Raw genomic sequence first — 26,918 nt, forward strand, 5'->3', positions numbered from 1 at the left:
AATACTCTCGGGCAGAATTTTTCTTAATATACAGACTTTTAACATTAAAGGAACTATTTTTTTTAAACTTTTAAACCAGAATGAAATATTAAATTTATAGTCTTGCTACAATATGCTCCAAAAATATGCTTTGGAAGTCAATACCCACAGATTGACCCAGAAAAAAAAAAGTTCATGTTTAGAAAATATGCTTTAAGTGTTAGATGACACATCTCATATTTCGTCTAGTTAAAGAATGATTTCACCTTGGATGGGGAGCTCTGGGAGCAGAAATATTTGTAATTCAATTGCAGCTCAGTAGGTTAAAGAATGGAGCTAAAGGCATGAATCTGACTTCCATTTAAGACAGTGCTTCATACCACAGTTAACTCTGGGAGACAAGTCTAAACACAGATTTTTAAAAATCCCCTTTCTAAGCTCAGCAAACAACATTTTAACTACAGAGCATCTTTATCATGACCCCGTACCCTCAATAAAATGAGAAGCCAAATTTTAAAAACTTCTATGGATTGGAGACAGAAATGTCAATACGGCAACCTATGATTCATTTGCATGTTCGTATTACACAAGACCTAGGGCTGTATTTAGGGCTTTCCAAGTGTACCTGAGATATTGCCAGAAGATCTTAGCTGCAGAGGGTTCCTGAAAACATCTGAAAACTTAAAAATCTGCCCCGATGCCTGAGCTTACCTTAAGCTAGCCTGGTAGCTCCCTCTGCTAAAGGTCTGTTTTCTCTCAAGTAAGGCATCTTCGGTTTCATCTTTTCCTATTCAATACAACACGAGTGATCCCTTAGTGTATACAATAAGCAGAATCAAAGCAAAATAACATTATTTACTATATTTGCATAGCATATCGTTACTATGTCTGATCTCAAACAACCTGTTAACACTTGTCCAGCACATTCTAACAACAAAAAAATTAAAAATACTCAGCAAGATTAAATCTTTTGAATTATATGATAGCCTGTGTTATCACCACAGAAATAGATACCTATAGCTATAGCTGATATGAATGACAAAAAAATCTTGTGAGAAACCCACTGAAAAGAAAAGTGAAAGCATTAGTTGCTCAGTTGTGTCCAACTCTTTTTGATACCAGGGACTGTAGCCATGGAATTCTCCAGCAAGAATACTGGAGTGGGTTGCCATTCCCTTCTTCAGGGCATCTTCCCAACCTAGGGATCAAACCCAGGACTCTTGCATTTCAGGCAGGTTCTTTACTGTCTGAGCCACCAGGGAAGTCTGAGAAATCCACTAGGTGGCAAAAAAAAAAAAAAAAAAAGTAGATGAACCAAATTAAAAAAAAAATCTTTTCAGAATAAATCACATGTTCAATGTATACAGTCATTTTACCCAATAGTATTAACAAATCCAGATTTGATATGGGAGAGAAAGTTTGTAATGGATGCTTAACATGGGTTTAGGTAAACCACCAAATCCGGAGGTTAAGACTCCATGCTTCCACTGCAGGGCCCATGGGTTTGATCCCTTGTCAGAGAATTGGATCCCACATGTCACATGATGTGGCCAAAAAAAAAAAGAAAATTCAGATTGAAATGGAGAAAGTACATTAGGACCTGAAGTATCTACCTACATTAATGAAAATATGCATAAAAGTTTTTAGTCATTGTTTAATTCACTCAACCAACAAGAAGAGAGCTCATACTGAGTGCAGGACATTCTAGGAAGACCCTCTTATTTGCAAAGTGTGAGGGGGAAAAGGGGGATGGAATTGAAGTTTCTTCCACAGGAGACCTGGGTTTTAGCACTATGACTTGATCAATAACTAAGCCCCCTGAGCATCTGTTCTTTCCTTTATCATCTGTGTTATGTCCCCCAGGGCTTTGAGGAGAACAACTAAGACAATATATATTAAAATGCATAGAAATCCAAAAACATCATATATGTTAATTATTTAACATAATGTATAACTGAAAAGGCACTTGCCTTTTATGTCTTTTTCATTAAAGGCTTGGTCTCCTTGACTTTGCAGAGTCATTAGTGTGAAGTAAACGCCTTTCCTTTCCAACAGTTCTTCATGGGTGCCTCTTTCCACTGCTGTACCATGTTCAAAACCAATAATGACGTCTGCAGTTCTGATTGTAGATAGGCGATGAGCGACAGAGATGATTGTGTGCCCGTGCTGAACCTGTGAGAGTGTACAGTGCACTGAGTCAGACTGCAAGACAAAGCTGACGGTGCCATTTGGACTGTCTCAGAATCCACAAGTAAGTCAGGCTCGATCCCTAAATTCTTGAATAGGCTAAACAGACATTAGAAAATGTCAGCGTACTTTCCTGTGGCTAATAAACACATCACACGTTGCTCCAGTTGCTGCCATTAATCAACATCTTACATCCAAAATGTAAATTTTTAAAATCACATATTGTGAGTTAGACTTAACAAATTTTACATGTGCCGCCTTTAGAAGCAAATGATATGTCTTCTGTTCAACTGTGCAGAACATTGTGGTGAACCAATATTTTCCAAACAGATACAATGACTCATGTAGTCCTTCTCTCTCTGTCTCTCGATGTCTCTCTTTCTCTTTCTCCTCTCTTCACAGAGGCCTTTCCTACAACACAAGAATTCCCACACAGACTTATGAAAGGAACCTAGACTCTCAACAAACCTTACTCAGTGCTTCTTGCACCATGGCTTCGCTCTCATTGTCCAGTGCCGAGGTGGCCATGTCCAAAAGCAGGATCTTTGGGTTTCGAACAAGGGCTCTGGCAATGGCTATTCTTTGTTTCTGGCCGCCACTCATCTGGCCTCCTCCTTCCCCGACAAGAGTGTCAAATTGCTAGGAAGAAAGCAACATCAGCAATGAAGAGCAAGAATTTGATGGATCCTGACAGTGATCCATTCATTACAAAGGTCCCTTCTAGCTTCCTCCTCAAGCAGGAGTTTTCACACATCCATCTTTCACTTTTTAAAAAAACCCTTTCCTGAAACAGGTTATTATCTAATCAATATTTGTGTGTAAAATAAAGATATTGATTTATTCTTTTATTCTGGATGATTAAAGTGTTTCTTTTTAGCTCAACTTCAATTAAAATGTTTCCACCACAATAAAAGTTAATCAGCATCCTGAAAATCCATCTTAGAGGATTAAAGCATATGTCAATTCCTTGTCTCTTTCTTCTAGCTAGACAACACAGAAAAGCACAACACTAAAGTTGTCTATATATTATGAATGAAGGATCAAAGTAGCTTTATAATCACTACCATGAACAGTGAAGTTACTATCCTGCATGCCCAGTATTACACTGGAATCTCAGAAGGGGGCGATGTGGTCAGTGTCTTATCTCACTTACATTAGCAACATGAGTTGAGAATCTACCATGTAGAAAGCGTGGATCTGAGCTCTTTACACATATCATCTCATTTAGTCCTGACTGATAGGCCGTGAGGCAGGTACTACTATTCTCCTTAACGGATGGATAAAGTAACGCTGCAGTTTGAGGGGGTAAAGTAACTTGCCCAAGTTCATAAATCTTACAAGTGCAGAAGATTTGTCCGGAGGTGGTCTGATTCTGAAGCTGTATATTGTTTCACCACTAGACTATGTCATACACACAGCTGCAATCCTATTCATACAGGCATTTTGGAAGGCTGAGAAGGACGTATTCTAGAGCACAGGCTGTGTAACCAGGACCACCTTGGATGAGAACCTTGCCTTGAGCAAGTGATTTGACCTTTTGGAAACTCAATTCTCCATCTGTAGATGGAGATAATAATATAGCTGCCTGACAGGATGATTGGGAGAGTTAAATGAACTAATAGCTGTGAAGTGCTTATAAAAGTACCTGATATGTAGTAAGCACTGCTGCTGCTAAGTCGTTTCAGTTGTGTCCGACTCTGTGCGACCCCATAGACGGCAGCCCACCAGGCTCCCCGGTCCCTGGGATTCTCCAGGCAAGAACACTGGAGTGGGTTGCCATTTCCTCCTCCAGTGCATGAAAGTGAAAAGTGAAAGTGAAATCGCTCAGCCGTGTCCGACTCTTCTCGCCCCCATGGACTGCAGCCTACCAGGCTCCTCCGTCCATGGGATTTCCCAGGCAAGAGTACTGGAGTGGGGTGCCATTGCCTTCTCTGGGAGTAAGCGCTATATATGTGTTAAATAGTAATAATAATTCTTCTTTGATTTAGCAGACCATTGGCCAAGAAATCCATACAAGTATAACACTGAGTTGGTTTTTGTCACTGCTATCATATGAAATGAAGATAAATGAGGAAATTTTGAATATGTGAGACATAGTACTGAAGAGACAGTATTTGCAGCCCAAACACAAGAAAATTTGAGAACAGTAACAGTTGCAGACATCAAAAGAGCATTGTGAAAGTTATCACCACACAACAAATTTATCATCTGCTTAGACAAATGTTTAAATAGATGAAATAAGGAAACTGTATCTATGTTAAAGCCAGCTTCTAAAAGAAGGTGCTGCAGTTTGGCAGATTTTAATGTATTAATAACATCATATTTTCAGACAAAGAGGGGAATTCAAAGTACATTTCCAGGCACAAAATGAAAACATGACATTGATCATTTAGAAAGTAAATGAAAAACAATGCATATTACCATGTAAATTTTTTCCCTCTGTGAATTCTGGGTTTCCCTCTGGAATGAGAGGCCAGGGGTACCTGTGGCAGGTCCATGATGAAGTTGTAGGCATTGGCTTCCTTGGCTGCTCGGACTATATCTTCCATTGTTGCACCTCTTCTGCCATAGCGAATGTTCTCTGCAATGGTGGTGGAAAACAGAACAGGCTCTTGCTCCACCATCCCAATCTGAGCTCTGAGCCACTGGATGTTAAGAGAGCGAATGTCATGGCCATCCAAGGTCACCTAGAGGACAAAACCCACAACATCACTTCTCTTGGAATCCTTCAAGATTCTGAATACTACTACTGTGCTGTACTTGATCTATGAGGAGAAAAAATGAGACCCACACGACTGTGCAAAACAATTCCTCTTATAATGTGGTTAATATAAGGATGACAATATAAATTGAAATCAAGTATAGCTGTAGGACAGTTCATTGTAGAAACACAATTGATATAAAGGTTACTTAGTTTAGCTCAGTTGGCCCAAGAATAGAAAAAATTTTAATTTCTCAATAAAGAGTACAGTTATTCATCATACTTTAAATATTTCTATCTTTTGACTTGAAGCCAAAATGAACTTCAAAAGATACAAAGAAAATGACCAGTGGTCTCTATCTTGCATATGTGTGTATGTTTTAGAATAAAATCTTACTTTCTGGCCTGATTCATCAAATGACACTCAGGTGTTCAAATGCAATTGAAACTATAAATGGGATAAGTAAATAAACATTACTATTAGCAAAAATATAAACATTTTATATAAAAAACATGATATCTATATATTCAGAGTATAATTATAGTGGTATGTAGCAAAGAATACCCAATCAGAGAATAAAGTGTCTGTGAAAAAAGAAAACCTTATCACATTTGCCGTGTCACTCTGACAGTACCTGCATTATATAGAGCTCATTGCATGGAAGAAGTCATTTAATATACAGTCAAGTGATTCTATCTCAAGGCATCAAGGAGATGTTAACAAGAATGATTATGAGACAGAGTGAAAAGAGTCTTTGACATCCAACAGATCTGGGTTCAAATCTGAGGCAACTCTCAATTTCTCTGCTTCCTTATTTGTAAAATGGGAATATTTATCTTTGGAAGTTGCTGTGAAAATAAGTAATGATCTCTATAAAGTACTTGACATATAATGTGTGATAAGTAGCAATTATTAATATTTTTTTAGTTTCAGTCTATATTTACAGTCAGACAAAAACAAGGAGAAAGAGACTAAGTAGTTTGCAAAAATAATGTAATTATTTTTAGACCTAACATCTCAGAGTAACAATCAAGAACTGTTCTCTGTTAATGCTGGCCATGTAAGCTTTCTTATACTTAGTGTTTGGAAAACTTTAGGGAATAATAACAATTTTGTTATAATATGAAGAAAGAAATGGAAATTTTCCCTCACTGAAAAGGCAGCAATACCATTTTGAATGTATCTGTACATTCAGTTACATCACTGAGCAGATGGACTGATTATTCATTGAACACAACTACTATGGAGAGAATTCGTCCATTTGGTTTAGTCAAAAAAAAAATCATTAAGTCAGACTTTGATCCCTGGGAAGATCCCACATGCCGCAGGTTACAGCCAAAAAACCAAACCAAACAAATCATTAACTGAACTACGCAGATGTCAAAGTGCTGTCAGTGTTCGCTAGGTGTTTGTATTTGACCAATATATCACCATTTTCAACCTCCTATCCCCAGGTGGCTCACTGATAAAGAATCTGTCTGCCAATGCGGGAGAGGCAGAAGACACAGGTTCCATCCCTGGGTCAGAAAGATCCTCGGAGGAGGAAATGGCACCCCACTCCAATATTCTTGCCTCGAAAATTCCATGGACAGAGGAGCCGGTGGGCTAGTCCATGGGGTTGCAAAGAGTTGGACATGACTGAGAATCCATGCACACATCCCCATGTATTAAGAAGTTTCTAGAAGATACACACCATGCCTTCAGTGGGGTCATAGAATCGCTGAATGAGCTGCAGTGCTGTGCTTTTCCCAGCTCCACTGGATCCTACCATAGCTGTCACTTCCCCTGATTTAATGACCGTGCTAAGTTTATTTAAAATCTGCAGAGAAAATAAAAGAACAATGTTCAGATCATCATCAATTAGGCTACAAGTTAGAACACTTTGTTAGGAGACTGTGTTTGTGTTTACTTATGCCCTCATAGCAACAGCCATTGATTTTCATTAATAACCAGAAAAATTAGTAAACAGTGCTAGGATGTGGTTTTAGCATTTAGCACACTACTTAGTCATAAACTAATAGCCATAGCCAACAAATAACATGACGTGTGGTAACACTGTTGAAGTAAATAAGCCAGGCCAACCTCGAAAACTATGTTCCAAAATCTAATTTAAAACATTTCTGACATGCCAGGATACCTCAAGGAGACTGTCCCAATTAGCTTAGGGGAGAAAGTCACTTAGCAGTAAGACTTTGTTAAAGCAAACTACTGGCATTGAGAATAGAAGATAAAACAGAAATGAAATAAATATGTTTCAGTTCTACTGGTATTTGTTGAACAGCTGTCTCTAAACAGATATTATAAAGTGAGTTTTTAGCCTTTTATTCAGAAGTGTTTACTGAGTAAGTACTACCTTGTTATTTATATTTCACTAGGCACTTTTACATTTGATGTTTATATATGTATGTGTGTTGTAATCAAGAATATACTTCAGAAATATCAGAATATACATGTACCTATCTTATATACGTATATAAGTATGTATGTATGATGTATATTTGTTTCTATGTGTATATATATAAATTTACTTATGTTACAACTATGTAGTGTTAAAATTAAGTTACATTTCCATGACCTCTGTGGGGACATAGAAATATTAAGGAAGGGTAGCTAACTATGGAAAACAGTCAAAGTTTCCTCAAAATATTAAAAATGGAACTGCCAAATGATCCTGAAATTTCACTTCTGTGTATTTATCAGAAAAAAAACAGAAACATTAATTTGAAAAGATACATGCATACCAGTGTTCATTGCAGTATTATTTACAATAGCCAAGATATGGAAGCAATCTAAATAGATCAATAGATGAATGAGTAAATAAAATGTGGTATATATAGAGAGACATCTTCTATACTCATTTATCTACTGATGAATATATATATGTATACATATGCATATGTATACACACATACACACAAAGGAATTTACTCATACATAAAAAATTAAATATTGGTGTTTGTGACAACATGGATGAATCTAGAAAGTATTATGCTAGGTGAACTATCAGAGAAGGACAAATACTGTATGATCTCACTTATATGTAGAATCTAAAAAATAAAAGAAGCAAACAAGCAAAACAAAATGAAAACAGACTCAGAGATACAGAGAACAAATGAGTGATTGCCAGAAGGGGAAATATGTGAAGGGGTTAAGGAGGTAGAAGCCTGAATTTATAAAATAAATAAGGCACGTGGACATAATATACAGCATAAGGAATATGGTCAATAATATTGTAATGATTTTGGGTAGGGGCAGATGATAGCTAGACTTACCACAGTGATCATTTCATGATGTATGCAAGTATCTAATTGCTATGTAGTACACCTGAAAGTTGTGCAATATTGTGCATCAATTATTTTTCAATTAAAAGTAAATAAATGAAAAGAAAAAGATACTCTGTTAAAAATGAGGAATTAGTCTCCTCTCCTTCCAAAGCCAGTTCTTTTAGAGAAGTAGATTCTGTTTCCTGTAGGGTAAATTGCCTCTAAAGACACTTGCTCAGTAGGCGTGGGAACAGTGTAAATTTTCTTCACCTTGTGCCCAGAACAATTGCATAGTACAAGACAGTGATTATAAGATTACAAAATTACCTTTCCTCTAAGGACTGATCTAATGATCCTTGTAAACATGGATAGGAAGTAAAAAATTTCAGAGAGCAGCTTTCCTTTGCCACTTCCTGCCCCACCCAGGCAGAGTTCGACCTTCTGCAGCCTCTAAAGAGATACTTGGCACGGCTGTCCTGGATTGTTCTGATTGCCTTGCAGTTTGTTTAGCCTGCTCTCACAGTGACAGGACCTGCCACTCGTTTCAACAGGGTGTCACTCAGCTGACTTAACCTGAATGTGCTACCAAACTGTTCCTACCAAAGAGATTCGTATATTATTATTATTAGCACAAGGAATGTGGTTAGTGGCCTAAGGAACAAGACCTGAGGACACTTCCAGAGAAACATGCCTCTGTGCCTTGTTCCTGGAAAATGAGTCATGCTTCAGAAAAATAATCTGTGGCTCTGGAAATGAATCATCAAAGAAGAAAATTGGGAAAAGATTGGCACATACCTTCACCTCTGGTCTGGAAGGATAGTGGAAGGTCACATTATGGAATTCAATTTCACCCTTAATTCGATCCAGCTTGTAACCATCTTCTGACATACAGTCAATGAGGGGTTTCTTAAGTGGAATGGAAAAGGGATAGAGCAACGGCATGTATAACACGCATTTACTGTCCATCTCAGTTTGAATTTATTCATAATACAGAACAGCAATCAGGCTAAACATTGCCAAAGATAAGCTGCTTCTACATTAAATTGTATTAATAATAGTAATAATATTCACTAACACTTATTGGGAAATTAATGTTGAGATGTATACTATGTAATTACTATTGCTATATAATTGTATTAAAATATATTATATATTATGTATATTATGTAGATTTATATATAACCAAACTTACATAAATAACATATAATTAATTATAATTAAAACTGCCAATAATTATATAATTGGTATAAAACATTATCACATTAATTTAATTTAATTAGTATTTTTATTTTCTATTACTATGACATATTTTATATAGTGAAAATATCACAATATAATATATGGTATTAATCTGTAATTAATATATTGGTATATAATATATTGATATTATTATGGAGTACTATAATATTGAGATACCCAGAAGACAATCTACAGGTGTTTTAATGTTTTTTCTTTTATGTGATCATCACCATAACCTAACTTGACAGATGATACACATTTGTTCATTGAGGAAGTAGAGGAGTCTCAAGTGGTCAAGATCCAATAATATCCTACATTTGACTATTGTAGATGATGATAGACACTAACTGAATGTTCTCAAGTGGTGTCTTCAAATGCCACCAACTTTTAATCAACATGCTGAATTTCACCTCCATGGCTGTTAGTAGTGAGCCTAATTCAGAACTTAACCATGGTGGATAATCAGACCAGAGTGAGGGTTATCTCCTGCTACCAGAACACTCAGGGCCAACTTCTTCCTTCTCTTACTCTAGTGAGAGAAACTCATCATCCTATCTCTTTTTGGGGCTACAGTGTCATCTATTTCTCCTTCTTTATTCTTAAATTTTTAAGTGCCTTAATTTTTTGTAATAGTTTCAAGGGAGTTTTAGACACATCTTATTTGAGCATACAACAATGCCAAGAATGAGGTAGAATTTGGATAGCTCTACATGGTTTTCAACTATCTTTCTATAAAGCCCCATAAATGAAACCCCAAAATATAAAACAGATAAAGTGATGGACAGTTTCCTCAGGCAGATTCTAATCTCACCAACACTAACAATGTAGGGACACAACGCACGTCTGGATTTCCAGGGCTTCTGACTCAGTCCTGGGCATCTTCTCAGAGATGTTTGTAGATTTTGACCTTTCTATCTTGATGTCCAATGTGCTCCACTAGATTAATCAGGAAACTCTTAGCTAGGCTACCAGGGTCAAAGCCTGTAGACTTTCTGTCACATTTAGAAGTTAATCTAATCTTATGAACTGGGTTTTAAAGTCCTGTGTGATCTGGCCGCTTCCCATCTCTTCATCTTATCTCTTGCTCACTCTGTTCAGTCACACTGACTTTGTTTTATTTCCTTACACTCACCAAGCCCTGTTCCAACCTGAATATGCTCCCTGCTCTTACCTCCCAGGCATCACTCCTCTCCTAAGTACTTTTTTGTATGGCTGACTCACCTGCTTTGGTTCTCAGTTCATAACTGGTGTCACTGTCACTCAATATAAAGTCTCCTTCCCCTACCCCAACTGCTATTGCAGTGACCTGTTTTATTTCCATTACTGTACTTGCTGCTGCTTCTTAGTCGCTCAGTTGTGTCCAGCTCATTGCAACCACATAGACTGTAGCCCGCCAGGCTCCTCTGTCCATGGGGATTCTCCAGGCAAGAATACTGGAGTGGATTTCCATGCCCTCCTGCAGGGGATCTTCCCAAGCCAGGATCGAACCACATCTCCCTAATTGCAGGCAGATTCTTTACCTTCTGAGGCACCATTGCACTTATCACTGTCTAATATTATCCTATCTTTGGATATGTCTACTTCGTTAATGCTATTTCAAATCCTGAAAGATGATTTCAGAGTACCTCTAGTACTTTGGCCACCTCATGCGAAGAGTTGACTCATTGGAAAAGACTCTGATGCTGGGAGGGTTTGGGGGCAGGAGGAGAAGGGGACGACAGAGGATGAGATGGCTGGATGGCATCACTGACTTGATGGACGTGAGTCTCAGTGAACTCCGGGAGTTGGTGATGGACAGGGAGGCCTGGCATGCTGCGATTCATGGGGTCGCAAAGAGTCGGACACCACTGAGCGACTGAACTGACTGACTGACTTCGTTAATGCCTATTTCCCATATGATATGAGAGGAGGGGCTTTATTTGCTGTATTTCATTCTAGCACTCCCATCTCATACTGTGGTCTGGCTCATGACAGTACTTATTAAGTATTGCTGAATTAAGAGCATTGTGATAGTTCCTTATATTTTTTAACACTGAGGATAAATTCCTCATGAGTTCATTTCTCTCCCTGCCCTCAACTTGCTAATGGCCTTTACTTTTGGCTTTTACATACCCGGTCTATTGTCTCAAAGATGCTGGCGGCTGCAGCACGCCCAGCTGCAAAGGCTTCCAAACAGGAAGAGGCATTGCCAAGATTTAAAGCTCCTACTATGACACTGAGGAAAATCTGAAATAAAAAGAGATAAACATAGTTTTCATAAGTTTGTAAATAGTGTTCATTGTCATTTGGGCTATCCAAGTGAACTCAAAAATTTCTCAGAAATATTCTTCCATGGGAGTTTTGTGTGTGTGTGTGTGTGTGTGTGTTTTTTAATGGCTGTGAGCAGACCACCTTAGGTCTTTGTTGGTCAGAGACATGCAGTCCTTATCACTTGGTCCTCTCCATAGGACAGCTCACAACATGGCTTTTTTAAATTTATTTATTTATTTTAATTGATTAATTTTGTTGTTGCACTTGGTCTTCATTGCTGCATGCAGGCTTTCTCTAGATGCGTCTCTTCAATTTGATGTGCAGGCTTCTCATTGCAGTGGCTTCTCTTGTGGCGCATAGGCTTTAGCTGTGAGGGCTTCAGCAGTTGCAGCACATGGGCTCATAGTTGCAGCTCTTGGGCTCTAGAGCATGGGCTCGTAGTTGTGGCACATGGGCTTAGCTGCTCCTCAACATGTGGAATATTTCTGGACCAGGGATCAAACTAATGTCCCCTACATTGGCAGGCAGATTCCTATTCATTGCACCACCAGGGAAGTTCCTTCTGTGGGAGTTTGAAAGCTAAATAACTCTTTGGAAACACTTGGGATAGCTTTTGTTCTGTCAAGTATCTCCAGTTTTTCTACTGTTATTATTTAAAAGAATACATTATTTTTTATTGAACATAACTATTCTACAAAGAATAACATGTTTTTAGGTCAATAAGAGGTGTATAAGGCAGCATATGGACACTGAGTGAGTTAGAGTCATGACACAAGAATTTGATTCATTATATAAACAGCCTTACAATAGTTTTCTGATGAAAGGGTTACTGAAACAATAGAGACATTATTATTAGCTTGACTATCCTAGAGTTCGTTACATGTAATATGTGCTTACTGCTACTGCTGTATTCCTGCTACTAGTGAACTAATTTTTAGGATAACTACTGCTATACCTGGCTTCCCAGGTGATGCTAGTGGTGAAAAACCCACCTGCCAATGCAGGTAGACGTAAGAGATGAGGGTTTGATCCCTGGGTTGGGAAGATCCCATGGAGGAGGGCTCGACAACCCACTCTAGTATTCTTGCCTGGAGAATTCTGTGAACACAGGATCCTGGCAGGCTGCAGTCCATAGGGTCGCAAAGGGTTGGACACGACGGAAGCTACTTCCCACTCATGCATGCACAGTTATACCACTACCACCAGTAATAATAACAATAATAATCAGGTATGTTTCTAAGTGCTTTACTTGTATTATTTCATTTAATCCTTACAATAATAGAGAAAATAGAGGTGTATAGAGGCTGCCTAACTTACTTAATGTCTCAGTGTATATTAAGTGGTAGAGCACTATTTGAGACAGGACTTCCCTGACAGTTCAGTTGGTTAGGAATCCACCTGCAATGCAGGAGACCCCGGTTTGATTCCTGGGTTGGGAAGATCCCCTGGAGAAGGGAAATGCTACCCACTCCAGTATTCTGGCCTGGAGAATTCCATAGACTGTACAGTCCATGGGGTCACAAAAAGTCAGACATGACTGAGTGACTTTCAATTTCTCCATTCACATTTTGTTCAGCTCTCAGGCTCATCTGCTGCTATTGCACACAAGCGGAGTAGCCAACTTCCTGGGTAGAGCTGGGGAAGACGTTCTTTGACTCATAAACCTGGCCATCTCACTAAGTTAGGGGAAGGCTACCTGATCACGATCAGTTGTTCCTAGCTAACAGCACTGTTTTTATCAGTGCTATTTGTAAAGGAAGAGGCAATTCCTCATGCTGGCCTCTAGGATGAGCACACGATTCTTTCTCTCTACTCTTTCAACCAAAGAATGATTGTTTGTCTCGTGACTCACATGGAGGCTGTTTCCTTGGTCTCCGTCTATTGAGGATTGGGGTTATTTGCTGAGCTAAAATAAAGGTTGACTCCTGCTTGAATGTAGTCTTTTTCAGGTAATCAAGTGATCCTAGTCTGTGGTAGTTCCATGAGCTGGATTCTTCCCATGGATTATATCACATCAGAACAAAATGCCCCAGAATTCTTCCCCACTCTCTTTTTCCCTTATGGCTAGGCCATGGGGCTTCTCAGAGCCTGCTATCCATCTCCTCTCTCTCCAATATCCTCTCTGATCTATATATCATGATGCTGTGGGCCAGCTTCTTGACGTCTCCCTGAATTCCCTAGGCTATGCATGAGATAAACATACTCTCTTCATCTGTTCTCCATCTGTCCATCTGTCCTTTTCCTTAATTATGGCAGGTATTCCTCCCATGGGCAGATTACTTAATCTCTCAAGCCCTGATTTCATTATTGATAACATGAGGAAAACGACTGCATATACGTTAAGGAGTTTTTACAGGGATTAAATGATAATGTGATGATGGTGATGAAAGAAGTGAGATTCCACATAGGAAGTGATAAGATGAACAGACAGAAAGTACTTGTTCTTGGTTTAATTTTCCATATATCCTGGTTCAAGAGTTGGTAAACATTTTCCATAAAGGACCTGTTAGTAAAGATTTTAGGTTTTTCAGGCCATATGGGCAGAAAGCAGTTATTCAACTCAATTCCTCAACTATGTAGGACAAAAGCATTCATAGACAGTAGGAAAAAAGTGACTGTGGCTATGTTCCAATAAAATGTCATTTACAAAAACAGGCCACAGTCTCGATTTGATTTGTGGACCATTGTTTGCTGACCCTTGGTCTAGATTCTAGACCAATTCACTAGTGGCCTAAATTGAAGTTTGAAGTCAAACCCTTAATCAGCCTGGTTTTTGCAAGCATTACCTGAAATGAATGTCTCTCTTGAGGTTCTTAGGTGAAGAGTGAGTGAGACAGACGGAAAGTAAAAGTGTTCGTTGCTCAGTTGTGTCTGACTCTTTGGTACACCGCCCCCACCCCCCTCCACCCACCACCAGGTGCCTCTGTCCATGGAATTCTCCAGATGAGAATACTGGAGCGGGTTGCCACTCCCCTCTCCAGGGGATCCTCCCAACCCAGGGATCCGATCTGGGTCTCCTGCATTGCATGCACTAATACCATTGCAGGAGCTAGCACATCTCCTGGTAGACCACCATCTCTCATTCCAAATATCACAGTCTTTAGCCCTGTAAACATTAGTATGGGAAGAAGGTGGGCAAAAGAAGCCTCTGAGGAACAGTGTATCTGTGAGTGTGCTATGCTGGAGAGGGGATCTGTGCACAGAAAACAAACTTGTGGTTACCAAGGAGAGGGGAGTAGGGGAGGGATGAATTGGGAGTTTGGGACTAGCAGATGCAAACTATTATATATAGAATGATAAACAACAAGGACCTACTGCATAGCACAGGGAACTATCAATGTATTCAATATTTTATAATAACCTATAATGGAAAAGTATCTGAAAAAGAATATATATATATATATATGTATACATGTAAAACTGAATCACTCTCCTGTATACCTGAAACTAAAACAACATGGTAAATCAACTGTACTTCAATTAAATAAATAAAATGAAATCTGTGGCGCTTTGGAAGAGATTCAGAAACAGGAAAACAGTGCTTAATGGGTTGGGTCCCAGAATCACAGAAATCTGGGCTCAGATCCCACCCTCTGCTACTTGGCATATAATTCTCACCTCGTGGCTCCATCTCATTTTTAAGTGGTGGCATAATGGCATCAGTTACAGAATGAAGTTGTGACTATTACACATGGTAATTATATTAAATACTTCACTCAGTGCTTGACACCTTGTATACACTAAATAATGCTCCTCTCTATTACTGCTGTTACTTTTTCATTACCGAGTCCTGAAACTTAAAAGGGGCATGAAAGAGCAGACTTCAGCACCATTCAGTTCCCTTTTATCTTTTTTTTGTAATAGATCACAGAGTGCGGTTTTTGTCTATGTACAAGTGATACTAATTACAGCCATTTATGTGAACTACTTACCATTTAGGCCCAATTACCATGCAGCCAATAATGATTTTGTGCATCACAAAATGTGTTAGATTAACCTAATTGTTAATTAGTTTAGTGGATTAAAAACACTCAGCTCATGCAAACTCAGCCTTAATAGTTCACAGCTCAGAGCATGGCCAATAAAGTGCATGCACATGCAAGACAGAGAAAGAGAAAGAACCAGAAAGGGAATGCTTACCAACAATCATACTGTTAAAGAATGTTTCTCCTCTTCCCAAAGAAAAATTTCTTAAGATATAAATGGTGGCTTACAAGGAGTAAGAGGTGAGGTTAGTAACTGATGATTAAAAGTTAAGAGACATATTACATATCATGTCTGCACATAGTAAGTACTCAAAAAATATCCATTGACAGAAGGAATTCTTATAGAAGGTATACAGTAGCCTATAATTCCCTGGGCAGGAAACTTGAAGGTGAAAACTTGTTAAATGAGTTAAACAAGGTTGCCATTAGACTGAGGTAGCCTTAATGCCTTAGCAGGTTATGTAAGCCACCAAAACCTAAGCCTGAATGCCTCAAGGCTAAGAAATCAAAACCTAAGGACAAAGCTAAATCACAAACAGCCAAAGAGGCTTTCCAAAATAAGGCAACTACCTCCCAGAGTTAGGTAAAATTAATGTCCGTTGAGCCGCTGATGCTATCTAGCCACCTGGTATGCTGCATGCAGTCCATGGGGTCACAAAGAGTAGGACACAACTTAGCAACTAAAATAACAACAAAATAAGGCAATTGCTTAAGCTACAGCCAGCCAAATAATTTCCTGGCTTTGCTTCTTGCTCTTCTCTTCTCTGTTTGTCTTTTCCCTAACTTCTATTAATAGAACCCCTCTAGCTACTCCTGGTGGGCCCAACTGGAATTATTTTTGCTCAAATAAACTCCTAAAAATTTTAATATGCCTGAATTTATCTTTTAACAAAACCATAAAATTGGATCTTTTCTAAAGAGATTCAATAAGGATTTTTTTTTTTAATCCAATGGTTCCAACCAGAATTGTGTATTTTCAATTTACCATTTTCTCATTATTCCCTCTGAAACTGTTATTTGTGAACACTTCTCTCCTCTACTCACAGTCAAGGAATCATAAGAAGAATCTCTTTTCTCAGTGAATGCCTTTCTGCAGAATGAGCAGATACAAGCTGCTGAGACTGAAGTCAACTACAGGTATTTTTGGTTTGATAAAGTTGAAAGTTCTTAAGAGTCATTAGGTCAATAAAGAAAAAGACTTTACAGTCAGATTTTAGAACTGCAGTAGCTTCACTGGCTTTTCAAATGTGCAAAGCTGTATTAAAGTTATTAAGTGTTTAAATTATAATAGTAACACTTTCCATCTATGCTATCCCTTTCAGGTTTACAAAACATTTTAACATGATTCATCATATTTAATTTTTTTAAACAAAGTTCAAGTGATGCCAACTGTTTATCTTTAAAAGAAAAACTAAAATTATAAAGTCCTTCTTAATGGCACTTCCATGGTGGTCGAGTGGATAAGACTCCAAGCTCCCAATGCAGGAGGCCTGGGTTCAACCCCTGGTTAGGGAACCAGATCCCACATGCTGCAGCTAAGAGTCCACGTGCCACAGCTGAAGATCCCATGTGCCGCAAAGAAGACCCAGTGCAGCGAAATAATAAATAAACACATTTAAAAAAAATCATTCTTAGTGTATTATCAGGTTCTTATGAAATAAAGTCAGTGGCTTAGAATGATTATAGCCTGGCCTCTAATAATCATTTCTATTTGCAAATAAAATTTCTTTTTTTTTTTTTTGCAAATAAAATTTCTATTCAACTTTCCCTGCTGCTGCTGCTAAGTCGCTTCACTCATGTCCGACCTTGTGTGACCCCATAGATGGCAGCCCACCAGGCTCCCCAGTCCCTGGGATTCTCCAGGCAAGAACACTGGAGTGGGTTGCCATTTCCTTCTCCAATGCATGAAAGTGAAAAGTGAAAGTGAAGTCGCTCAGTCGTGTCCAACTCCTAGAGACCCTCTGGACTGCAGCCTACCAGGCTACTCCATCCATGTGATTTTCCAGGCAAGAGTACTGGAGTGGGTTGCTAGTGCCTTCTCTGTCAACTTTCCCTAAATATGTATTTATATAAAAGCAGTAGGTCTCAAATTGCAGTCTTCTGGCTAGCAAATTTCTGGTATATGAGATTTTGGTATTTTGTGTTATTTAATTTATGCCTGTCCTACAAGAATCTGGAGCCAATTTGTTTTAAATCTTATATGAAACCACTTGCATGCCTTTAAAATTAATATAATTTATTGAATAATCAATAGACCAAATGAAACATATATTTCTTGTTTTACCTCCCTGACCTCATGGAGCTTACTGTGTGAAGTTGGGAACGATTGGAACAAATATAAGTAAATGCAAGTGTTCGGATGCATTCAAGGACTCTAAAGGAAAAGTTCAGCAGGACATGCAAGAGAATAAAAGATAGGATGACGGGACTTCCCTGGTGTTCTAGTGGTTAAGACTCTGAGCTCCCATTGCAAGGAACTTAAGTTCTATCCCTGGTCAGGAAACTAAGATTCTACATGCAACAGGGCACAGCCAAAAAATGATAATAATAAATAAAAGCCTTGTAAACTAAAGATCCCATACAGTCCCAGGGACTGCAGCCTGCCAGGCTCCTCTGTCCTTGGCATTTCCTAAACAAGAACACTGGAGTGGGTTGCCATTCCCTTCTCCAGGGGATCTTCCCGACCTAGGATCAAACCCAGGTCTCCTGCATTGGCAGGCAGATTCTTTACCACAGAGCCACCATGGAAGCCCCAAGAAAAGGAAAAAAAAAAGATTGGATGATCATGGAACACCTGACTGGGGGAGTGCCATCCAGTTAAGAACTTGAACAAGGACAGGAGCTATAAAGGTGGCAGCGGGGGGAGATTTGGGGATAGCAAGCAAGAGGAAGAGCTTTCCCTGACCCCAGCCACACCTGGTTACCCTGCTCTTCACAGTTGAGGGTCCTGTCCTCTGTAGCATATAACACCATTGTCATTACACAGTGATGTGATTATTTAGTTATTGCTCACCTTCCCCCACTAAACTGTAAATTCCTTCAAGGCAAAGATCACACTTCTTTTGCTCACTACTGAATCCTCTGCACTTTGTATTAATCTGGCATATAGTAGATGTCCAATAATTAATTCTTGAAAGAACAACTGAAAAGATATTGGAAATTAAAGTAGCCAAGGCATTAGCTATAGCTTGGCTACACTGCAAGTGAGAAATAAAATATGCCTGTATTATCTGTTCAGTTGAGGGTATTATTGACTTCATATTTTAGTAACTCATTTTATTTCACAACTATGTCCAGCACATATCTCATGCTATTATTAAGCTCAATCACATAAACTATTAATTTTTAGCTGAGAGATCTCTGACTTTCCATTTTCATGGCATATTATGTTTTGGACTCGGTTAGAAAAATCATTGTTTTACAGCTAGAAAATCTTCCATTGATTGAAAAGCATTAAATTGCAAATCTTATCAACTCAAATGCTCAACATCCCTTTACTATGAAAGTCGCAAGTATTGCTTGTATCTGCAGATGGACTCCATCAAATCACTGAGGCCATCCTCTCTCAGACACTAATGGAATAAACCAAATGCCTTCTCTGTGGACTTGTCCTACATACAGGCAGGAAATGTTCTGTCTAGGTCATCAAGATGGAAGTACCTGGACAAGAACTCCTGGTGTATATTCTTCGTCATCCAGGACAAGTTTGGAGCCATACCAGAAGGCCAGCGCGTAACACAGGAAGATGAGACACCACATGAATCCAGTAAAGAATCCCATCACTATCCCTTTTCTAATTCCCCAGCGCTGGGCAAACACAAGATTTTTCTCATACCTGTGAAGAGAAAACATTTGAGTCTATTTTAGCAACAGCAGCTTAAGTTAAAATGTTTAAAACAGGCCACAATGCAGTGGTTTTAATCAATGATAATAAAATCACTCCAAACACAGAGCAGCTGTAGGGAAAGAAAACAACAATCACATCTGTGTAGTTGCTTAAAATTTGTTTCAAGCTGGCATTGACAACGTATTGATGCCTAAGAAAGTCTCATAGTTGATGACTTCTTGGATGAGTACGATGGGGCAAGTTTTGCCCCCAGGAGAAAAGAATTTTCAACAAAAAGATTTGGACATAAGAGATCCAGTACTGTTGTTGCTGGCCAAAATCGTCACTTTATCTGCCAACTGGGGCTGAATAAGAAAATACAGAGACGGAGTTTGGAGGAAATAGAAAGCTGCCTTTAATTCTCAGCCAGCAGAGAGAGTAACACAGTAGGCTCATGCCTCAAGAACTGTGACCCCCTCCATGAGGAGTCTAGGGGCTTATATAAGATGAGGGCTTGCAGTCAGGAGCCAGTGATGAGAAACAAAGGTGTTAGGATCTTGTTCAAAAACATAAGCTAGTGTCAATAACCCAGTAATTGAGTTTGGCAGTTCCCTGGCTCTGTGGCCTTCCTCCTGATACAAGAGCTACAAGGGGAAGAGGCTGTTGCGAAGGTAAGCAAAGGATAGTAGGTGCCATATGTAACTCTTGCAGAGTAAGGGGGCAGAAAAGCAAACTTAGTTATAGATATGCAGAGTTTGGAGCAGTTAAAGTAAAAAAAAAACTAGGATTGTTCAGGTCTTCTCACTGTTCTCTTTATCTTCTTGTCCTCAGGAAAGAAAAAGAAAAAAACTCCTTCCTTTTCTTTACTTTTCACTGCAACACTATGTGAGTTTGAATTCTTTTATTAAGTCATATGGTATGAAAGATAATATCTCTCATAGTGGAGGAAATGGGCTACTGAAATTTTTTATGAGAAATAAGGTAAAAAACCAAAGAAGCAAAAGAGAAAAAAGAAAAGAGGATAATTAGATAGTGTGTAAGTTGCTTCAGTCATGTCCGACTCTGTGTGACCCCATAGATGGCAGCCCACCCGGCTCCCTCGTCCCTGGGATTCTCCAGGCAAGAACACTGGAGTGAGTTGCCATTTCCTTCTCCAGTGCATGAAAGTGAAAAGTGAAAGTGAAGTCGCTCAGTTGTGTCTGACTCTTAGCGCCCCCATGGACTGCAGCCTACCAGGCTCCTCTGTCCATGGATTTTCCAGGCAAGAGTACTGGAGTGGGGTGCCATTGCCTTCTCCGAATTAGATAGTGTAAATCCTATTTTATTTTTCATTTGGTGAATTTGGTAGCAACTGAGAATGTGATCATGCTAGATCTATAACATATGAAATAAGAGTTTAATTAAGTTGGTGGCTATTTTATAGAATCAGTACCTAGAACCTGATAAACACTCAATAAATACTAAATAAATGGAAAAATAAACAAAATCAAAGTTTTAACAGTTGTGTTGTTTTGGCCATTTAGGTTTTGATATGTATTAACAGTTATCTCCTAGAATGATGGTCTGTAATATATCAATGTCAAATTTTGTTTGATTGAATGGAAATCTTGGACTTCAAATGAGCCTACGGTAGCTAAGTAAAACACATTGAATAAAATGCTATTCAATAAAAATGTGCAGAATTGCATTTTAAATCTTGTAAGTTTTTCCTTAATGGCAGAAGACAGTGGTTTAGATTGGCATGAAGTGTGTGTGGGGTGTATACACACACATCATCAGAGTTTGATGTAAGTATCCAAACTAAAATCACTTTTTAAAAACCACCAACTACATCATCTTCGAAAACACAGAGCTAAAGGTTTGGGAGTCTTTTGTAAGTGTTTTCACCAATCTCATTACTTTGCTTAGCTATTTCTTGAACAAAAGCTCCCTCCGGGTACCCTAGCAAGGTGAATCTGCCACTTTATACAAAATGGGGGAAGATTCAGGGTAGTGTGCAGATCAACAAACTCCAAGGAAGTGTCAGACATTTCAATTAACTAGCTTTTCTTTCTTTCTTTTTATTTCTTACTCCCTTTTTATTTTACTTTTTGGCTTTGCTACGAGTCACGTGGGATCTCAGTTCCCTGACCAGGGATGGATAGAATGCACAGCCCCAGCATTGGAAGCTCGGAGTTTTAACCACTGATTCACCAGGGAAGTCCCTCAATTAACTAACCTTTCAACCTCTTTTTTCTCACCACCAAAAGCAGCCACTGTTCGGATAGATGATATGACTTCATCAGCAACTGAGCCAGCTTTGGCATAGGCCCTTAATTCATAGTCGGTAAATCTGGACACACTCTGAAATCCAAAAGAAGAAAACAAAATGTGAAGACCAGATAAGTCACCTTGTCACTCAGTGGTGTATTTAGCAGAGTAAACACGTGGTATGGCTTAAGACAAAACTAGATTCCCACGGGGACAGTGTTTACGAAAGAAAGAATTTGGTCCAAGTTTGAGCCATGTTAAGCCTCATCTGGGCTTCCCTGGGCTTTCCAGCTTCATCTGGGCTTTCCTGGTGGCTCAGTCGGTAAAGAATCTGCCTGCAGTGCAGACCACCTGCAATGCCTGAGACCACCAGCAATGCCAGAGACCACGTGCAATGCCAGAGACCACTTGCAATGTAGGAGACTCGGGTTCAATCCCTGTATTGGGAAGATCCTCTGGAGAAGGAAATGGCAACCCACCCCCATATTCTTGCCTGGGAAATCCCAGGAGCAGAGGAGCCTGGCAGACGATAGTCTACCGCGTTACAAAAGAGTCAGATAAGGCTTAGCAACTAAACCACTGCCACCACCAAGCCTCATTCATGGATGTTTGTTGACATATCAAAATAATTCCATTAAAAGTCAGCTTCAAAAAAACTCTCACAGATTAAGTCCCAGATAGGGCATTTTGTGGGACCATAGTGTTTCAGTCATCATATTAATGATGTTTTCAAGTCAAATTGTCACATTTCATTACTATTGGCCAAAGGCCATGTTATAGTTTACAAACACCAGATACAAAGACCAAGGACCATGCAGGCATCATATTGATTAGAATATAGAATAAGAAAGAGGTTCTGAGCAGCCAAAAACATGATATGATACACAGAGGCAATTCCAAAGGAGAAAACTTACACCACTTTGACTCTACTGTAGGGGTTCAACTAACGAGGTTTGCTTTTCACAAAAGGAAAGAAAAAGACATTGCACTTAATAGTAAACAAGTTACTTCTTCTAAAATTGGACTTGAATGGAGTCCTAGTTAGAATCAACCACCAAAAGAATTCCCTGACACAGGTTAAGAAACAAGAAGGGGAGAAAACAAATGTTGTGAAAGATTAACTGACTCAGAAATCTAAAAATATATATAGTACCCAGACTAAGGGAGTTTATATTCCAAGTTTTTCCAAATTTTTAGCAGCAAGAATCTTATCAAACAAAATCTTAGAATTTTAGCATACAAGTAGTATTTTATTCCAGTATATTTATTTCACAAGATTGAAAAGTCAACAATAAAGGAAAGTGAGAATATTTTTGTCAACATTAAAATATGAATTTGGTTAGTATGGATGCCATTGCAGTTTTTACCACAATCCTCTTCTAATGTACTTCTGAAATATATAGAGGTGGCATGTTGTTGTTTAGTTGCTAAGTTGTGTCCAACTCTTTTGAGACCCCATGGACTGTAGCCTGCCATGGGATTTTCCAGGCAAGAAAAATGGATTGGTTTGCCATTTCCTTCTCCAGGGGATTTTCCCAACACAGGTATTGTGCTCGTGTTTCCTGCATTGGTAGGTGGATTCTTTAACACTGAGCCACCAGAGAAGCTGATAGGTAGCATAGTAATGAGAAAATTAAGTAGTTGCAAATGTTATCAGTTTTTATTGTAAAATGAAAAGTGAAAATGTTAGTCGCTCAGTTCTGTCCAACTCTTTGCGACCCCATGGACCCCATGGAGCCCGCCAGGCTCCTCTGTCCATGGAATTCTCCAGGCAAGAATACTAGAGTGGGTGGCCATTCCCTTCTACAGGAGGTCTTCCCAACCCAGGGATCAAACCCTGGTCTCCTGCATTGCAGGCAGATTCTTTACCATCTGACCCACCAGGGAGTCACATTAAAGAATCTCTTAATACCCCAGCTAAACTGATATAGAAGCTTAAAAGATGCATATTGGCAATATCATGTTTCCTACAGTAAATATAAAAGTCAGAAAAGGCATACAAGACCCACAATCATTTCTTATATGTCATACATTGCCCCCTCCACCTTTTTCTCTTCTGCTTGTGAATTGAGCTTTGTAAAATTGCTCACATCATTTTACATAAACATGCACAGACCTGAATTCAAGAAGAAACCAGTGCAGAACTACAACATTCCAAATTGGTGACACATTTACAAGAAGTTGAAATATAGACACTGAGATGACAAGAGAAACTGTGCTTTGAGCCTATTTGAGACCAAGTAAGCCAGGCCATGTTATTGGTCTCCAACATGTTAAAATGTGACACATGAGCCATTTAAGGGTGATTATTAATCTATGGTGGGTTTGAAGTAAGAGATTAAATATATTTAGGGGGGAAAATGCTGAATCAAATGTTTGCAGAGTCCCCAACAACCTGCTGGAAAAGTTGAAGCTTTCCTGGAGTGCCACTGGAAAGCATTTGATAGGAAAAACTGTTGTAAAGCTTGCATGACTCAGTAGATTGAGAAAAAAAATAAAAGCTAATATCTCTTTAGCAATTAGTTCTGTGCCTGCTGCTGTGCTAAGTACATAACATGGATAATGCCTTGAGTCATCACAATGACTTTGGGGGGTATTAACTTTATTTTAACAAGGAGGAAACTGACATTTGACAGGTTAAACATATTTTTCTTGAGCCAAGTGATAGAGCCAGGTGGTGACCTACTTAAGTAGAGTGAGCTCTTTGCTATTGTCACTCTGTATTACCTGGGATGTGTTTGAGTAATATAGCCAGTGGAGGGTAAAGAATATTTTGCTAGAAAATATAGTCATGGAGATTGGTACCTGTTGCTCAGTGATGTGAATATGTGTGCGGTTTTTCACTTAAACCCTATTCTCATTTACAGCAAATTATTAGTGTGCCAGATCCCATGATGTGTTATCTCAAAGGACTGCTCTGAAAGTAAAATGAAATAATTTCTCAATCTTTGGGAGTATTTTTGGGGGGATGACCCCAAGTTCCTACACCTACACTTTTTCCTGACTTGCATACCTGGGGAATGGAAACTGATAGGGATACTTCTCTGAATGGGTCAGATACCTCTCTGAAACTGATCACACGGGATGGAGAACACAGCGTGATTGCAGAAATCTCTTGTATGTGCTTGCTACTGATCCAGGTGTATTTGCTGGGTCTTTCTGAGGGAAGCATCTAAACCTGGGAGACCACGGAAGCCATATGTACACTAGACAGTGGGTGGGGATTTGGAATCAGGCTTCCTCGAATTCGAATCCCGTTCTGTCTCTTGCTGGCTGTGCAGTTCTGTAAAAGTCCCTTTACCTCTCTTAGCCTCTGTTTCTTATATTTAAAATGGCATTAATACTTTATAAGATTGTTGTAAAATTATAGATCATGTCCATGAAGCTCCTAATAATGCCTGGCAAAATCGTAAATGTCCAGTTAATACAGTTATTATTGGAGGAGAGCATAGCAACCTACTCCAGTATCCTTGCCTGGAGAATCCACATGGACAGAGGAGCCTGGCAGACTTCAGTCCTTGGGGTCACAAAGAGTCAGACATGACTGAGTGACTAAGCACATTTTTACTATTACTAATATGATAATATATGTGCATGTTATTTGATACTGAGTAATAATCAAATAAAATAAATCAATGTAGTGATAATGATGTTAACTAAACACACTCAGGAGAAGGAAAACAAGTTTCACATTTTTGGCTGTTTCTCAGTGCAAAAGTCTTCCAAGGACAGAAGTGAGAAGACATTCTTACCAGACCAATGATGGCTGCTCCAATCCCAATGAGAGGGCTGACAGAGATAATAACCAAGGTCAGTTTCCAACCCTGGTAAAATCCCATCAGGAACCCAAAGATGCTCGTGGTCATGCGCTGAATGAAAATACCCATTTGGTCAGCAATGGCATCATTGACCTTGTTAATATCACTAGAAACAAAAGAGGCTTTGATCACTAAAACTGAATTTGGTCAATTCAAATATCTTTCCCAGAAAGTTTAACCTTTTTTTTTCTAAATGCTCCCATTTCTGTATCCCATTACCCTCGGGAAACTTAGTAGCTTCTCATGTCTTGGAAAATTTGCCGTAGTGTGGGAGGTCATTAAGTCTCTCCCCTCATAGCCAAGGGAGTTTGCCTTTAATCCAATTTTCCCAACTGATGTTTACTCAAAATAGGCAAAGGCTTTTGGAAACCATCTTATTTGTCTCTTTTAAACTAAGATCATGGCATCCGGTCCTATCACTTCATGGCAAATAGATGGGGAAACAATGGAAACAGTGAGAGACTTTATTTTCTTGAGTTCCAAAATCACTGCAGATGGTGACTGCAGCCATGAAATTAAAAGACACTTGCTCCTTGGAAAAAAAGTTATGACCAACCTAGACAGCATATTAAAAACCAGAGACATTGCTTTGCCAACAAAGCTATGGTTTTTCCAGTAGTCATGTATGGATGTGAGAGTTGGGCTTATAAAGAAAGCTGAGCACCAAAGAATTGATGCTTTTGAACTGTGGTGTTGGAGAAGACTATTGAGAGTCCCTTGGACAGCAAGGACATCCAACCAGTCCATCCTAAAGGAAATCAGTCCTGAATATTCATTGGAAGGACTGATGCTAAAGCTGAAACTCCAATACTTTGGCCACCTGATGCAAAGAACTGACTCATTGGAAAAGACCCTGATACTGGGAAAGATTGAAGGTAGGAGGAGAAGGGGATGACAGAGGATGAGGTGGTTGGATGGTATCACCAACTCGATGGACATGAGTTTGAGCAAGCTCTGGGAGTTGGTGATGGACAGGGAAGCCTGGCGTGCTGCAGTCCATGGGGTTGCAAAGAGTTGGGCATGACTGAGTGACTGAACTGAACTGAACTGAAAGCTAACATCCCGGTCTGACATGAAGAACGCTTCTTTCCTTTATATATGCTAAATCTTTTCAGTCTCAAAGTTCTACTCACATACCACCTATTTCATAAAAATTTATATAATCCTGCAGGGAGAAGTATTATCTTCTTCCCGGTGTTTCCATAGCAATGTGATTAATCTCTGTGTGTGTGCTTAGTGGTTTAGTCATATCTGACCCTTTGCAACCCACTGAACTATAGCCCGCCAGGTTCCTCTGTCCATGGGGTTTTTCAGGCAAGAAATACTAGAATGGGTTGCCATTTACTCCTGCACGGGATCTTCCTGACCCAGAGATTTAACCTGTGTCTCCTGCGTCTCCTGCATTGCAGGCAGATTCT

General features: G+C 39.1%; 1 protein-coding gene across 4 annotated transcripts in view; it reads right to left on the bottom strand.

Moving 5' to 3' along the window:
* ABCB11 (ATP binding cassette subfamily B member 11) overlaps window positions 1–26,918 on the bottom strand; it is an 84,196-nt gene that overhangs the window by 37,461 nt on the left and 19,817 nt on the right. For 3 of the 4 annotated variants that reach the window (XM_086370828.1, XM_086370836.1, XM_086370847.1), the window contains 10 exons: window positions 25,435–25,606; window positions 21,651–21,775; window positions 19,267–19,441; window positions 11,483–11,596; window positions 8,927–9,037; window positions 6,562–6,687; window positions 4,650–4,853; window positions 2,635–2,805; window positions 1,950–2,151; window positions 691–766 (listed from right to left, as the gene is read on the bottom strand). In XM_086370828.1, coding sequence (XP_086226954.1) covers window positions 691–766; window positions 1,950–2,151; window positions 2,635–2,805; window positions 4,650–4,853; window positions 6,562–6,687; window positions 8,927–9,037; window positions 11,483–11,596; window positions 19,267–19,441; window positions 21,651–21,775; window positions 25,435–25,606 — 1,476 coding nt within the window. Of the gene's footprint in view, window positions 1–690; window positions 767–1,949; window positions 2,152–2,634; window positions 2,806–4,649; window positions 4,854–6,561; window positions 6,688–8,140; window positions 8,265–8,926; window positions 9,038–11,482; window positions 11,597–19,266; window positions 19,442–21,650; window positions 21,776–25,434; window positions 25,607–26,918 lie in introns of those variants that run through there. The other variant, XM_086370858.1, reaches the window with a different exon arrangement.

Source organism: Bos grunniens, chromosome 2 (assembly GCF_055505025.1).
Source record: "Bos grunniens cultivar Pamir isolate PY7600 chromosome 2, Bosgru_T2T1.0, whole genome shotgun sequence".
In the NCBI taxonomy this organism is placed as follows: Eukaryota; Metazoa; Chordata; class Mammalia; order Artiodactyla; family Bovidae; genus Bos; species Bos grunniens.